The sequence below is a fragment of the Cucumis melo genome, chromosome 2 (genome assembly GCF_025177605.1).
Source record: "Cucumis melo cultivar AY chromosome 2, USDA_Cmelo_AY_1.0, whole genome shotgun sequence".
Lineage (NCBI taxonomy): Eukaryota > Viridiplantae > Streptophyta > Magnoliopsida > Cucurbitales > Cucurbitaceae > Cucumis > Cucumis melo.
Window position 1 is genome coordinate 17,594,424 of NC_066858.1, and position 15,468 is coordinate 17,609,891.

At 33.3% G+C, this 15,468-nt stretch overlaps 1 protein-coding gene across 1 annotated transcript; it reads right to left on the reverse strand.

The window, feature by feature from the left end:
- Nucleotides 1–2,187: 2,187 nt before the first annotated feature.
- Nucleotides 2,188–4,745, reverse strand: LOC103501551 (uncharacterized). The gene is made up of 3 exons (XM_008465162.3): nt 4,099–4,745; nt 2,697–2,768; nt 2,188–2,596 (listed from the first exon to the last, which is right to left on the reverse strand). Exons 1-3 carry the CDS (start codon nt 4,669–4,671, stop codon nt 2,594–2,596), a joined length of 648 nt encoding a protein of 215 aa, XP_008463384.1. The 5' UTR covers nt 4,672–4,745; the 3' UTR covers nt 2,188–2,593.
- Between the last annotated feature and the right edge of the window lie 10,723 nt (nt 4,746–15,468).

The following is a 15,468-nucleotide window of genomic DNA, read 5'->3' on the forward strand; positions in this document are numbered from 1 at the left end:
TAAATGGCATAAACTTCAATAGTCCAACGTACGTGTCGAAACTATAGTAGAAGTCATTGTTTTTTAATTGAAAAAAGCATAATTAAATATATATATATATATGTATAGGAATCAAAATTCATGAAAATCTTTGGAAGTGTACATTATTCTCCACACTACTTTAGAATTAATAGCACTTTGTAGTTTGTTCTTCTACTTTTTCCTCATTTGCTGATCAAAATAACTTGACGTTGGATATCTAACTGTTTTGCTTAGCTATTCAATATTACTCTATATCTCTCTTTGTTCTCTAATTTAAACATAAAATATAAAATAACGAATCCTTTTACACGCCATAAAGAAGAAAGAAAGGAAAAGGGAAAAGGTGAAGTAATTAAACTTTTATTCTGATAGAGAGGAAGAAGAGAATTAGATTCTTTTCTCACGTACCCTTCCTTTGACAAAGAAATTAAAAAGACATTATGCTCTACATCAGTTTGAGGAATAATGAATTTGTTTGTAAGCTTGGTTATTCAATTTAATAAATAACCAAGATATTGTTTTTTTTTTTTTTCTTTTTTAATAAAAGAACAATATAGTTAGGTAATTATAAAATATTAAATGTGTGAAATGAAGTTTCTTGATAAATATATAGAAGAGAAAAAGAGAGAAAAAATATTAAATGTATGAGATGAAGTTTTTTTTTTTTTTGTTTTTGATAAATATACAGAAGAGAAAAAGATTGACTCAAATTTAACACACATTTATGAAGGCGAAGAACTAAACATTTAATTTTGGACAGAATATTTGGCACACAGAACAAGGATAAGTAAAGAAAATTAGAAAAAGGAAGAGGGAAAGGAGTTTTTATGATGGGAATCCATCCAAAATCCTGTTTGGCATTGTCAATCAACACCTTTGCTTTCATGTCTCACTTATAAAACTCCGATTCCACATATTCTTTTCTTTTCAATCCCCACAAGATAACTCATTAAATTATCAAGTCCCCAAAACATAAAACACAAATCGCAATTTTACAAAGCCGCGCAGAGCAACAATAACCAAAAGCAATGTGTTACCCACACCATTTCCTGCCTCGCACGGACTTTTTGTCTCCCCAATGCAATTGGGTTCTCTTTCAGACCGTACCGGCGGAGGAGACGACAGCGGCGATTGAGAGTTGCGGCGATGAGTCGGGGAAAAGGCGGTGTTTGTGCTCGCCGACGACGCACCCAGGGTCTTTTCGTTGCAGGTTACACCGAAGTGAGTACGTTTGGGTTGCGCGGCGGAGGACGGTAAAAAATGTATCGGCGGAGGTTAAAGTACTGACGAACGATAAGTAATTACTTTTGGTGGTCTCTGTAAAAGTAATATGAATGAGTTTGTGTGTATTATATATAACCATAATTGGGATTGCATGCAATTGCATATGGATGAATATTAGTTGTGGCTTTTAACTTGGTTAAGGTTTTTGGAACTAAATTTTTATGATAGAAGTCCAATGTCCCCTTGGATATTTTGAGAGGTTGAATTTTAGTTAAAGAAGTGGAATGTCCATTTTCGAGTCTATGTTATTACTGTGCTATGCATGTGAAGTTTTGTGTATTATGAAAATAAAAATATAAAACCAACGAAGATCCGTTACCGTATGTATGCTCTAAAAAAATCATGGAAATTTTAAAAGTTCTCTTTTTTTTTTTTAAACATTTTTCTATTAACTTTTTCCTGTCTCATTGCTCTGGCTCGTATTCCTCATTTGTTTTTCTTGCTCTAGCTCTTTAGTCTCGCTTGGTTTTGTACACCTTCAATATTTGAAATTTGAACTTTCTTTTCAATGTTAAAAGTTTTATGGTAAGAGAGAAAAAAGACGAGAATGACAACTAGAGATCTAAAATTAATGAAATTTTTCCAAAAGAAGAGAGGAATCAACAAATCAAAAATTATATAACCCTACTTTCTAATATCGACCTAGTATTTCGAACCAACAATACAATTATCTAAAGAAACATACTTGATCTCATAAAGAGAGCATGAGAAACGTCCATGAGGACAGCCATTTGAGTTCCATGAAACCTTTGTAGGACCAGTAGGAAAATCATCAGATTTAAGGGTCTATTTAGCAGTGTTTTCAATTCTGGTACCTTCTTTCTTCTTTATGAAAATACTATCTTTGTTTATTTAGTAATACTGCTGGCCATACACAATCGATTCACTGAACAATATTCAATAGAATAGAACACAGTAATGTTAAATTCAACAATTCCTTCCCAGCATGGATACAGAAACTCTCCAAGTAAATGGCCATAAAGGCATGAGTAAAAGTAAAATAGAATTTACCCTCATAGCTGCAATAGCAGCAACTGCCACACGTGTACTATTACATATAAATGAACTTTAACTTGTGTCCAACTGAGAAAACGAAGTTTTTTCTAATAGTAATCCACATAGATATTTACCGTTTCCTTTTTCTATCAACTCCTACCATATGACAATGAGCCCTAAACACTCTGCAAGTGATATTTACAGCCAAATTCAGGGGAGTTCCCACTTTCCTGCTTCAACGTCATGCCACAAAAGTAATAATGAAAACTTTCCCCCAATTTCCATCTTCCCTTCACTGCAAATACAAGAAAAAGGATCCAAGGGGCTGTGAGGTTGAAATTTAAGCAGAAATATGAATTATCAATAGAAAAGAGAGCAACGTGATGAATTTTCACCTCAGGGTAGCAATCTTGATGTTCAATTGTTTGGTTATTTGTATTCACAAGTACCTCACATGACACTCTTGCCTGACAAGCATTAAGAAACACCATTAAAACAACAGAACACCCCATTGTAAATATTTATTCTGAATGCTAAAGATGGTGAAAGAGGCCACAGAATGACAGGAGGATCGGGTGAGGATGAGGAAGACATACTTTTTTTAATTCAAATCACATTCCACTAACACAACATTATGATTATAATACTTACAAAGCCTCGTGAATGTTTATAACTATTTAGCTGAATAGTCAGTTCGGGAAAGAGGGCAGTGAAAGGGTCGAGTAGGGATGTTTTTTAACTCGGATGGCACATCCCACAAAAAAAAAAGCATTTCAAATCTATACAAGAAAGCCAATAGCAGAAGATGGCATTCTTATAATCATATTGACTGTAGGAACAGGCAGCCAATAATCGAATCAACGGCAAGGTTCAAGTTTAGAATCCAGAAGGTTAGTCTTCTTCAAGCATTATCCCAGTCAACAGCATAGCACAAAAATGGTCCAGTAAAGGGCATAAAGGCAAAGAAGCAGCAAATGGTTTAATTTTTTAAAATTAAGTTTATAAACATTACTTTCTCCTATTAAACCATTTGGTGTAAACATTTCAACTTCAATAATAATGTCATTTATCGAGTAACTTCATCTTTCCTTTTTTTTTCTACTTCTCATCTTAATAACTCCACTCCATGGATCAAACAAACCTGATCTTTTTTGGATTGTTATGTAAATCTCTTTTGGATTGTTATGTTGAAAAAACCCGTGTTAAAGAAATTGTGTGAAAGAAAACAAAATTGTCTTACATCTTTCAAGAAATTGTGTGAAAAGACACAAAATTGTCTTATATCTTTATCTATCCCTTCTTTGCACATCTATGTTTATCTTTCAGATAGGGTTCTGCCTTTGTATTGTTTATACGTGATATCTCTATTAGTTTATCCCTTTCCTACTCTTTAAATATTTCATTCACGGATGAAATAATTTCTTATCCAAACAAAAGCCAAAAGGTCAAAAACCAAAATCAAAGGGTTATCAAATGGCCTGTACTTTTGGCCATGATTTAGGAGTGCTGCAACTTGCTGGACCATGAAATGGGTTCACTACTAGACATCCAAAGAGTCAACCACAAAGTTTGAGTGTCCTTTTCCAATTATTCGAACTTTTACTCTAAGCAACGTGTAATAGAGAATAAACATTATTTGCATCGTGCTGTTTGCAAAGAAATAGGCTCCTACTACTGTTCACCCAATCAATGATTGCAAACTAATCAAAGAAACAAAACGAATCAACATTGAAGCAATTCACAATTCCAACTGAAGATTTGACATATAGTCAAAAACAAAAACAAAATCAACATTACCTTAATCGGGATTTTGATAAAGAAGAGCCCCATGGATCCTTCCACTTCGGTCTCCGTATCGAAGGGAATAATACCCTTCCCCAGATCCGCAAGCAAGTACAAGACATCATGAACAACCTCCAATCCATTCAAATCGAGAGTGGCATTCACATAAGAAGAACCTCGAGCAGAAACTCGACCGCCTCCGGAGCTCACGTATCCAAGTCGTCTTCCCCGGTAGCCAACCGAAACGCCAAGGAAATTGTAATTAAGAGAGAAGAAGTTCTTATTGCGAACCCTAAGAGAAACAGAGAAAGAAAGGTCAAGGGAAACAAAAGGCACCAAATGGACTTTGACGCGATTGAGTTTCAAACGGACGAGTTGGAGGGAGGGATCGGAGGGGAAAAGAAGAAAAGCAACGGCGAAGAGGAGGAGGAAGGCGGCAGAGTAGAAGGCAAAGAGGCGGAGAAGGCGGCGGTGTCGGCATGGAGTGGGACGGTAGAGGGATAAAACGACGACGTTTTGTTGCGCAGCATTTGAGGAAAGAAGAGTGTAGGGCACTGGGACCGAATCGTCCCCGGAGCTGGTGGTCATGTTTGTTTGCCAAAGCTTAGGGAGAATTAGAATTAAAATGGGGACTGAGTTTTGTTATGCTTGTAGCCAAACGCTCTGTTGTACCCTCGGTTAAGGTAGGAGCTTTAGCCTATCAATGATTTACACGTCAGAACGAACCGTATACGCAAATTTTCCCGTGGTGAAGTTACAAAAAATAACATGGAGGTAATAGTAATACTATCCAAAAATAAAAAAACCATACTAAACTTTACCATTTCTTAAATGGAAAATGGTTGTAGTATTTTCAAAATTAGGATATTGTCCTTCGTATTTCATAAGCATTAGTAAGATTCGATACAACGTTAAAGAGAATTAAAATGAAAGCATCACGCCCCCATCCAAAACGCTTTTTTCTTGCGTTTTAAGTGTTGTCGCGACTTGGGTAGTCCCAACGCTTCTGAGTAAAATGTCAAAATGCTCGAACTTAAACTCAACTTCTTAAGAATATGCACGACGTTAAGAAATAGTATACTTCAAACTTAAGAATAACTTAACGACGTTATTATCTTTAAACAACCTGATGCATATACAAACAACGCAAGAGGAAGGCGTTTTGGGTGGGGGTGTGACAGTTTGGTATCAAAACATAATGTCTAAACTCTTAGGGGCTTAAGAAGAAAGGTTTTGCGTAAAACCAAAGGTGTTGAAAATTTGTTTTTATCAAGAGAAAAGAGTTATGTCGTAAGGAAGAGGACGTGGACAACCAAGAAGTAGATCACATGAACCACTAAACCTACAATGGATTCAGCTGTCCATTCGGTGAATCCAGGCCATAAGAGGGTAGTATAAGAAGAGTTATATGATAGAGTACTAGTTCAAACGTTTTGAGAGAGGTTTGGTAGCAGATTAAGAGAAGAAGTTTGGGATAGAAAGATTAAAGGCTTTGGAAGCAAAAGAGTTCACTGAAACAATTTTTCTAGAGGAAGCAACGAAGTGGCTTAAGAAGATAAAAAGCACTGTTTTAGGGTGATGTGATGTTCAGAGGATAGGAAGGTGGACTTAACTTCATTTTTACTTTAAGACACAGCAGAAGACTGGTGGTCTTTGGAAGAGAAAAAACATGGAGAGTTAAATTAAGAGTGTTTCAAAAGGAGGCATTTAACGAGAAGTTTTATATGAAAACTTATCGCGAGGAGAAACACAATGAATTTCTACATTTGTTACATGGTGAGATGACAGTAGCAAAGTATGGAAAGAAGTTCACAGAGTTGGCAAAATATGCACTGACAATGGTGGACTCAAAGAAGGAGAGATGTAGACGCTTTGAGAAAGGTCTCAAGCAGGAAATAAGAATGTCAATAGCGGCTAGTGTTGTATGGTGTAAATTTTCGAAGTTGGTAGAGGCAGCGTTGAGAGTGAGAAGAATTTAGAAAGTAGTAAGAAAGATACAACAAGTATCAGTTTAAAGCAAGCAGCAGAAGATAGTGAAGGAGTTGAACAAAATGAAAAAAAAAAAAAAGTAAGAAACAAGAAAGCAAAGGAAAGAAAATGAAGAAAATAAGTTACACAAAATCATTCTGAATTGGTAGTCTTAAACTTAAGACACACAACCAAGATGAGTTTAAAGATGACAACAAACCTAGTTTAAAATTAGAAAAATGGCTTAAGAGTTCAAAAGAGAAACTTACACAGAAGTTCTAAGGAAAGCTTTGTCAAAAGAAGTCCAGGTGACAAGAGAGAAGAAGAAAAGGTATAGGCAAAAAGGAGAAAAAGAGTAAATGAAGTTTAGCTTTATGAGTGACTTATGTGGTCATCCTATTGAAATGCAAGTCTATTCAAGTAACATTGTTATAAAGAGATACTAACAGTTTCACGGTTTGGTCTTATACAAACTGATTGTATAGGATATCTCCACTCACATGTCTCCACAGGATCATATTATTTGTAACAACTTATTACTATTATAAAAATTACAAAGTGAGTCGCACATCCGTAGTGTCACCAAAATAAGATACTCAATCTTATCCCTATACTACAGAGCTTTTTGGTTATTTCTTAAACATTATACCATCTTTGTATATTAACCACCATACATGTTTAAGTTTACATAAAATAACCTCAAAAAATTTTAATGGATAATTGCATATAAAATAATTAACCAATAATTTCAAATAACTTATTAACTAAGAGACTTTAGGGCATACATCTCAACATTACAAACATTTCTGGCAATTACAAATTGGATTGTATCTATAATGTTACCGAGATAAGGCACCACACCTTAGTCCATATACTATAAACCTTTTAGGTTATTACTAAAAACACGATCCACTACAAATTATTTCAAGATTGATAAGATAACCTTGAATATTTTCTCGGAATGAATAACTAATTATTGCATATTTAAAATAATTAAATATTATACAAAATAACTAATTAACTATGAGGCTTTAGGGTATAAAATCTCAACAATAACTTGTGTAAGAGATTCTCGCATGCTGTGGTATTGAGCTTATTGGACTCAAATACTTAAGCTAGAATTAGAATTGACTAATTCAACCAAGCACAAAAATAGTAGTAAGGTTGATCGAATCTCTCGTTTGGAGATTACTTAATCACTACTGTGAGATGGTCTAACAAGTCTATTTAAAAGTATCTTCTCTAACACACTATTACAATTATGTGTGATGATAAAAGGTTAGGGACGTTTTAAGTACTCGAAGTTACCCTCAACTCATTTATTTCTCAATTGGTACAAATTTGCTAGCTCGACTAGTCAGCCCAAACCTCGAGATATTAATATTTCCCCTATGAGATGTGGGATGTGTGTTCCTATGCCATTTTCTAGTATCCTTTGAGCTTGGACATATATAGACTTTAAGCTTTTCCTTGCAACAGTAATACTAATAAAATAACACACTTACTACTATGTTTGATTGAATATCATGTACAATTAGAAAATGGAGTTACAAAAGTTCAAAATTCAACCCAAGATCATTCATCCCTTAACTTCACCCTATCTTGTTCTACCCACCCCTTTGATATATAATTGGATCCCGTTGGTATAATTTCGGTTCAATTTGAACTATTTTGTTATCAATTTTGGTTTTTGAAAACTAAGTCTGTATATCCTTCTTAATTTCTTACTAGTTTGTATTATTTTTAAACAAAAAGTTGAACTTTTAGCCAAATTTTCAATTTCAAAAATTATATTTTTTAGCTTCCAAATTTTGGTTTGATATTTTTAAAACATCGCTAAAATGTAGATAACGAAGTACACGATTTAGATATCAACGTAGATAACAAAGCACATGATTTGGAGTTTGTGTTTATAGGCTTAAAATTCAAAAATAAAAAATAAAAAATGAAAGGATGGGAATAAAACCTTAAAATATAATTGCTAATCCACAAAGGCTGTTGGAAATTAAAATTTTAGTAATCATGCCGATAGTGTTTGAAATACACTATCTAGTTTTGTTTAATTAAAGCTTGTTCGTGATTTTACGGTTTTATTTGATTGTGTTATAGGTTTTGAGCCATTTGAAGGTAGAATTTAGTGTTGGTGTCGACTTGAAACTAATTTGAGCGAATACATAGTAAAATAGCATCAACCAAGACAATCAAGGGCAAAAATTGAAGCAAAAAAGCAATTAGGCTTCTATCTTAGCTTGCAGCGTCGCGACGCCCACGATGCTATGCAAGGTAGTACTGTAGGGCATAAGAGGCCTTATTCACAAAGAAGGCCTGATGATGCGATACTCCAAATTGTCTGTGTAGTGTATTCGTTAAGGTTGCGACACTGCAACAATTTTATAAATACTTATTTTTGCCGCCAACCATGACCTAACTCAATTCTAGTCCAATTTTTTCTCTATTATATTTTCTGAATTTTTTCATGTAGTTCTGGTTTCCGAACACTTCCTCATCATCAGACATGTGCATGAGAGACTAAAATATCATTATTTAGCATGAGTTGTTTAGGATTTCCCTTTATTCTATGTATTTGTGATGTTTGAACCGAATTTTTTTTTGTTATGGCTTATCATTTATGCTATGATGACTAAATTCATGTTGCGGACGCATGGGATCATGACATGATGTTTGCTTAATTTTTATGTAATTATTCTTGATTGTGTGATTATTGAATGAAGTAATAGGTTAGATTGGCTTGCAGACAAAACTAAAGTTATACGAATTGTTCCAATCAACTTAAGATTGAAGCAACGAGTGATTAGCTATATGTGTATGGAAGTTAATTATTCATCCTAACGTACCCTTGTGCTTAATGCAATTAGTATAAATTTAAATTTCGCACGCGTTGTCAATTCGGTTATTATTGATTAGATACTTAGAACAACTCAATCGGCGTTTCCAATTAAATAAACTAGGTATAATCAATCTAGAAATTTGGAGATGATAAAAGTATGATCAAATGCATATGATAGGAAAAATCCACCAAACCCAAGCTAGAATCTTTCGGCATAGAATTACTTCACTTCACTCTTTCTTTGCGATTTACTTTCTTGTAACTAAATTCAACTCAAACTCCCCTCTCCCTAGATTTCTAGGGTTGGAAATTATTTTGTTTGAAGAATATGAATGTGCTTTGGTAATTTAGTTGGCATGGATTTGGGCGACGAAATCCATCTACTACTGTATATCATACTATTTAAGGGTCGGGTGTGATTATTTGGAATGTCTTTTTGGCATTATATATTTTGTGCAATGTGGAGAATAATAGAATAGGTGGTGGGTCGATTCAAATTATTGTATAGTGTTACGAACTGAAGACATGGATAGAATATAAATATTGGTTTGGTGGTTTTTTGTTTTAGATGAGATGAATTCAAGTGATTGTGTTGGAGATTTTGTTTATTGTTCACTTTGTCATTATCAATTTCACGATAAAATTTTGTAGAGTTAGTGGAAGACAGTCTATGGGTGATGGATCCATGTCCATCCATACACACTGTTCGTGGCCCATTTCTCTCGTTTTCTTTAACTTAATCAAAATAATAATAATAATAATAATAATAATAATAATAATAAATAATAGTAAATGAATAAATAAATAGATGAAAAACATTTGATTAAAATGATGTGAAGTGTTAGTATTATGTTGAAAATGGTAGAAAATTAAATAAGGTTTAAAGGGATATGCCCCATTGGGCCACAGGTGAAAGAAGAATAAAAAAGAAACGATTTGATTACATGATTCGCCTCCTAATAATATATATACCTTAACCTTAGTACCTTACCATACCTGGGGTGGGTTTCGCCTAAAGAATTATGAAACCCAACAATTAAAAATGAAATAATTAAAAGGGCATTTCCAAATAGAGATATGTAGGTGACAGTCCAATCACAAGATGCCATTCCTCTGTCACTATCACGCACGCCCCTGCACCCTGCACCCTACACCCTACACCCCACATCTCAACAATTGCTTATTATTAAACCCTTCTTACTATCTCCATTTTCATCTTCAAATCAACTGTTTTATTTATAAAACTTTATTTCAATCCATTTACGATCCATTAAAATATATCATTTTATGATCATTTACGATAGATTAAAATATAATATTTTATGTATTTATCATCTAAAAGATAGAACTATCACAAATCAATTATAATATTTTATAACATTTATAAATATTTTTAAAATCCGTCATTTAAAACAACTTTTCAACCTATCTCAAATTTCATATATCAATTTTATTGGGTAATATTTTACCTTTATTAAAGAATGTTACACTTTCTCTTTTTTGTTTTTATTTTTAAGTTAATTTCACTATTATTAAAAAAACTAGGGTTTGGTTTTATAGTTGCAATGATTTCTAATTTTAATTATTAATTGCTGAGATATATTTATTTTTAAAAATATGAATTGATAATCATGCGATTAGTTGTTGAGTTACTGTGGCAAATGGATAATGGAAAAATAACTTATTTCCATTAAGTTCCATTACTCATCTCATAAGAGTATTAAGTTTAAAGAGAAGAAAGGGCAGAAAGAAAGAGAAGCAGTATTAACTAAGGAAATCTGAAATCTCAATTTTAGAAAATTGAGTAAAACTAAAATGAAAGCATCGCAATAGAAACAAAAACACACGCATGGATTTTTAATAAATTTTAAGAGTGGAGTGAGAACAGAGAGAGAGAGAGAGAGAGAGAGAGAGAGAGAAAGAGAGAGGAATACATATATATAAATATTTACAGAGGGTTTTCATTATTTGTTGTTTTGGCCGATAGATAGTAATTGAAAAATCAAGCAGATTCAACTGACTTTGGAGAGAGATCTGAGGTGTTAGAGGCGTCGGCGGATGCAGCTGTGGATTTGGACTGCCTACTCCATGGCAACGAATTGGAACGGTGAAGCCGACACCGGAAGGAACCAGGATGAGTGGTGGGGGAACAGAGGCATTGAGCTTTGGATGAACATGAGTGCCCCGCCACGCCGTCCCCATCGCCGGCGCTTTTGGCGGTGGAAGGGATGCTGATGCTCATTTTGGGCTGGGATCCCATTTTTTGCAAACCCATTTCTAAATTACTGATTGGGGATTTTATACAAAAACCGCCCTGCATCTCGGCCACTATGATTATTCCACGTGTACTTCCTTGTTTCCTCTATTACTATTATTTGGAAGTCATTTTCTAAGTACACACTATAATAATTATAAATATAACAAAAACTTTAATCCTATAAAATATTTTTATAATTTTTAGATTTGTTTTTGAATAATGGTAACAACCAATATTCGATCTTTCTCTTCCAGATTTCTTTATCTCTTCTTCTAGATTTTCTTTTTTATATTTTTAAACGATTTATTCTTTTGTTTAAATATTTTATTTCATATTCATCATTTTCGACAAAATTCTTTGAAGTTACATTATCTTTTTCATATTCGAGAATATTAAAAACGTTTAAATATCATTTTGACATTATCTAAACGATCGTTTACCATTGTCAACGCGATCGTCTACTATGGTCAATACAATTGATTAAATTTTGAAACCATTTTCCCATCATTTAAAAAGAATTACGTAATTAATTAATATGATTTAAACGATCGTTTACCATAGTCAACATGATTATTTAGCATGGTCAACACGATCGTTAAATTTGAAGTTTTTTTCCATCGAAAAAAGATCAACTACATGATCGTGTATCATGATTGTAGTACACAATTGTTCAAAAGAAGATTACTCATACACATGTGTGGCCGATTTAATCGAGTGTTGGCTGGGGCTTTTTTGGTATTTCTCCTTGTGGCCTGTGAGATTTTTTTTTTTCAGAATTATTTTGTAAATATTTTACTGGTTTATTATATTTTAAAAAAAATCTATACAATATTTATTTTTCTTTTAAATAACTACGCTCATTAACTTTTTTATTTTTTAAATAATTTTTTTAATTACAAAAGAAAGATGAAGATAAATAAAAAAAATACATTTTGTTGGTTAAGAGTAGAAGACAAAATCAATTACAAAATATTAATGTTTTGTTTTTAATAAACAAAAATTTTAAAAAATATGTATAAGAGATCGGTTAAAAAATATAACAAAGCGGCAAAATATTTACACTATATAGAACAATTTCGAAAAGCAAAAAATGTCAATAGGTCAATAATGAAAAATACAAAAAATATCCTGTCAACCACAACGCACCTAATATATTTGATATATGATAGTTTACATTTGGCTATTGTTTGGTACACAATCATTTAGAATTGATCGTTTAGATTTGAATAGCCAAATTTAAAAAAAAAATTCAAGAATCTCTGTACACGATTAAAACGTTTATGAAACTAAACCTAAATAATTTTGACTAATCAAAGTCTTGTTTGAAAATACCATAACACAATAAACATAATTTTAACCATTTTAAAAAATAGATTTAAATCTTATTTTGGTTTCTAAACTTTGTATCATTTTCTGTTTAGTTTGTAAATTTTTTTTTAAAAAAAAACTTACTTTGATCTTTTTAGTTAGAATTTCAATTAACTTTTTAATAGAATGATAAAGTAACGTCTATATTTGAATGACTCAACTCTATATCAGTAACGACCCAACTCCTTATACTAAGCCAAGGTCATTACTAATTAAAAGATAAATAAATTTTCTTAAATTAAAAATAGAAAACAAAACAAAACCTCAAATTACTCATTAAAATCATAAACAAATGTATGTAGAAATAAATTTATATAAAATCCTAACGCAGACCCTATCTAGTTTTAAAAGGAGAAAGTTAATAAAAACAAATACATAAACACTGAAATCTGAACAAGTAACATAATGCGAAAGCAAAAGTATTCCATATGGCTCGCCACGGTCACTTCTTGTCATTCGCCAGCTTCCCTCTGCCTGAAAGATTAAACAAGAAAGAGTGAGTATAAAAATATACTGAGTAAGGGACCTACTACTAGTAGTCCCATTAGGTGCCTGTTAACTTCTTATTAGAGTCCTGTAAAGTGGTACCCCTAAACTGGCACGTTCCCGAACACGTGCAATCTGTGATTTCATATGAATATCTCTGGTCTTCGGTGAACCCAAAGGGACATCTAGAACAAATTGATCTTTAGTATACCTGGGGGAAATAGTAAGACAATCGGGTTGTGGGTGACCCCATCGAATCACTCATAATCATGTCTATCTCATATTGGACTGGTGATCCCGTCAAACTACACAGTCATAAAAAGGTGGTGATCCCAAGGGACACCCATGTGAGTACGACTATAATAGCTAAAGTTAACAGCACAACCTATCCATAGCATGTAACATAACATACATCATCATAAACATGACATAAGTATCGATCATAACATTCTTAATCAAACATCGTCATCAAGAACATAACGCAATCGTTATCATCAATATACTACCGGTTATAAACATAATATCAGTCATCATCATCAATCATCCATATAATGACAGTCATTATCAATAGCATGAAGTTATGCATTTTAGATACCATCAATGCATAATCATAATTATATGTGATCTCTTAAATTCAATTCGAAGGTCTAGTATGGGAATCTTTTACCTGGAGATTAGCTTAACCAAATGTAATCCTAACAGCAAGGTCAAGCTTTCTAGGAATAACCTCAAAGTTCAGGTCGAACCCGACTTATCCTTTGTTGGGAAAAATCCATAGCTCAAACTTCCAGATAAAGTCTAACTAAATAATCCAAAATTAATTTAATTAATTAGGGTCCAAAAATTAATCTTTGATCGGTATACCAAAAACTCAATCAAAACTTACCAAAATAGGTGAAAAAGGAAAAAAAAAAGGTGGCTCTAAATGGCTTGGCTGGAGGGGAAACTGGCTACGGCTCGGCTGAAGGACAAGACGGCTCGCAGCTCGCGGCTTACGGTTGGAAGCGGCTCAGATGACTCGTGTACGGCTGAAGGGGAAGGATGGCTCGGGCAGCTGGGAGACACAGCTCGGACGGCTGGAGGCATGGCTCGGATTCATGCGTGTGGCTAGCGTTGGCGGATCTTGCCCACGAGTTCGGTGAACGCGGCTCAGGTTGAGGACGAACCGGCTCGGTCTGCACGGGTCGACGGGCGGACGACAAAGACGGCTCGACGACAGTGGCTACTTGGCGAACGATGCGGAGGAACGGTAGACGGCTGACAAAGAAGTGGCTTGACGGAGAAGAGGATCGACTTTACAAACGACGCAACGGAGACGGCTCGCGGCTAGGGCAAACGCGGACGACTCGGGTCGGGCGATCGGCTGGCTTACAAAACCCACGGCGCAGAGGACGGTCAGTCGGCTCGGTGCTCCTTGCGACGATCAACAGACAAGTCAGGTGGCCACGGTGGTTGAAATTAGGGTTTTTAGGGTTATGGTTTTCTTTAGGTTGATTGAGGAAGAAGATGGGTGAATAGTAACCCCATGTTTTCCACGGTTATTTAATAATAATAAAAAATTATTATTATTATTCTTTTTCTTTTCCTTCTTTTCCCAATTAAACCAACCATATCTTCTCTCACTTCATTTAAAATCTATCAAATTCTCTTTTTAAATCAAATATTCTCTCTCTTTCCAATCACATCACTTTATCTTCCCAAAATATAATATCCTTAAATAATTACATTATCTTTGTAATATAATTATTTTATCCTCAATTCAATTAATTATATACCCAACATATAATTAATTAAAATTCTTTTAAATAATAACATATACCCTTAAATAATTATATTATCCTTATAATATAATTATTTTAACTTCACAATCAATTGATTATACAGTCAAATGTAAAATTAATCAAATTTTCACAAATACAACAATTGGATATTTTTCCAAAATATCTAATAAGTTCCAATTTCTACCAATAAAGTATTTCAACAATTAAGTAATACCAAAAAATTCAAAAAAAAAATTTACTTAAGATAATTACAAATAAATTATCTTAAAATTTGGGACGTTATAATCTCCATCATATTAATTTACTGTAATCTTGCTAAATTATTGTATAAATCTTTAATATCAGTACATAAACATAATCAACACACTCTAATCAAATAAACTCAAAAACTAATTTTGTTCTCTTTTTCTTCAAAACGCAGCTTACTCATGTCTCCTCCCCATATAATTTTTAAGTGGAATCTTGAAACAAATAAAAAGAACATTGAGGAGAATTGAAAAATAAATTAGAATTGGAATAAAAATAACTCAGGTATAAAATAAATTCTAGAATTTGCAAATAGATATTTCCATGATAAATCACAGACACAAAAAAAAGAAGAAGAAGAAGAAGACGGAAAAGAAAGAATTTGGAGGGTGAGGAAAATACTTCAATGAACCATAAAATATTTCAAAACT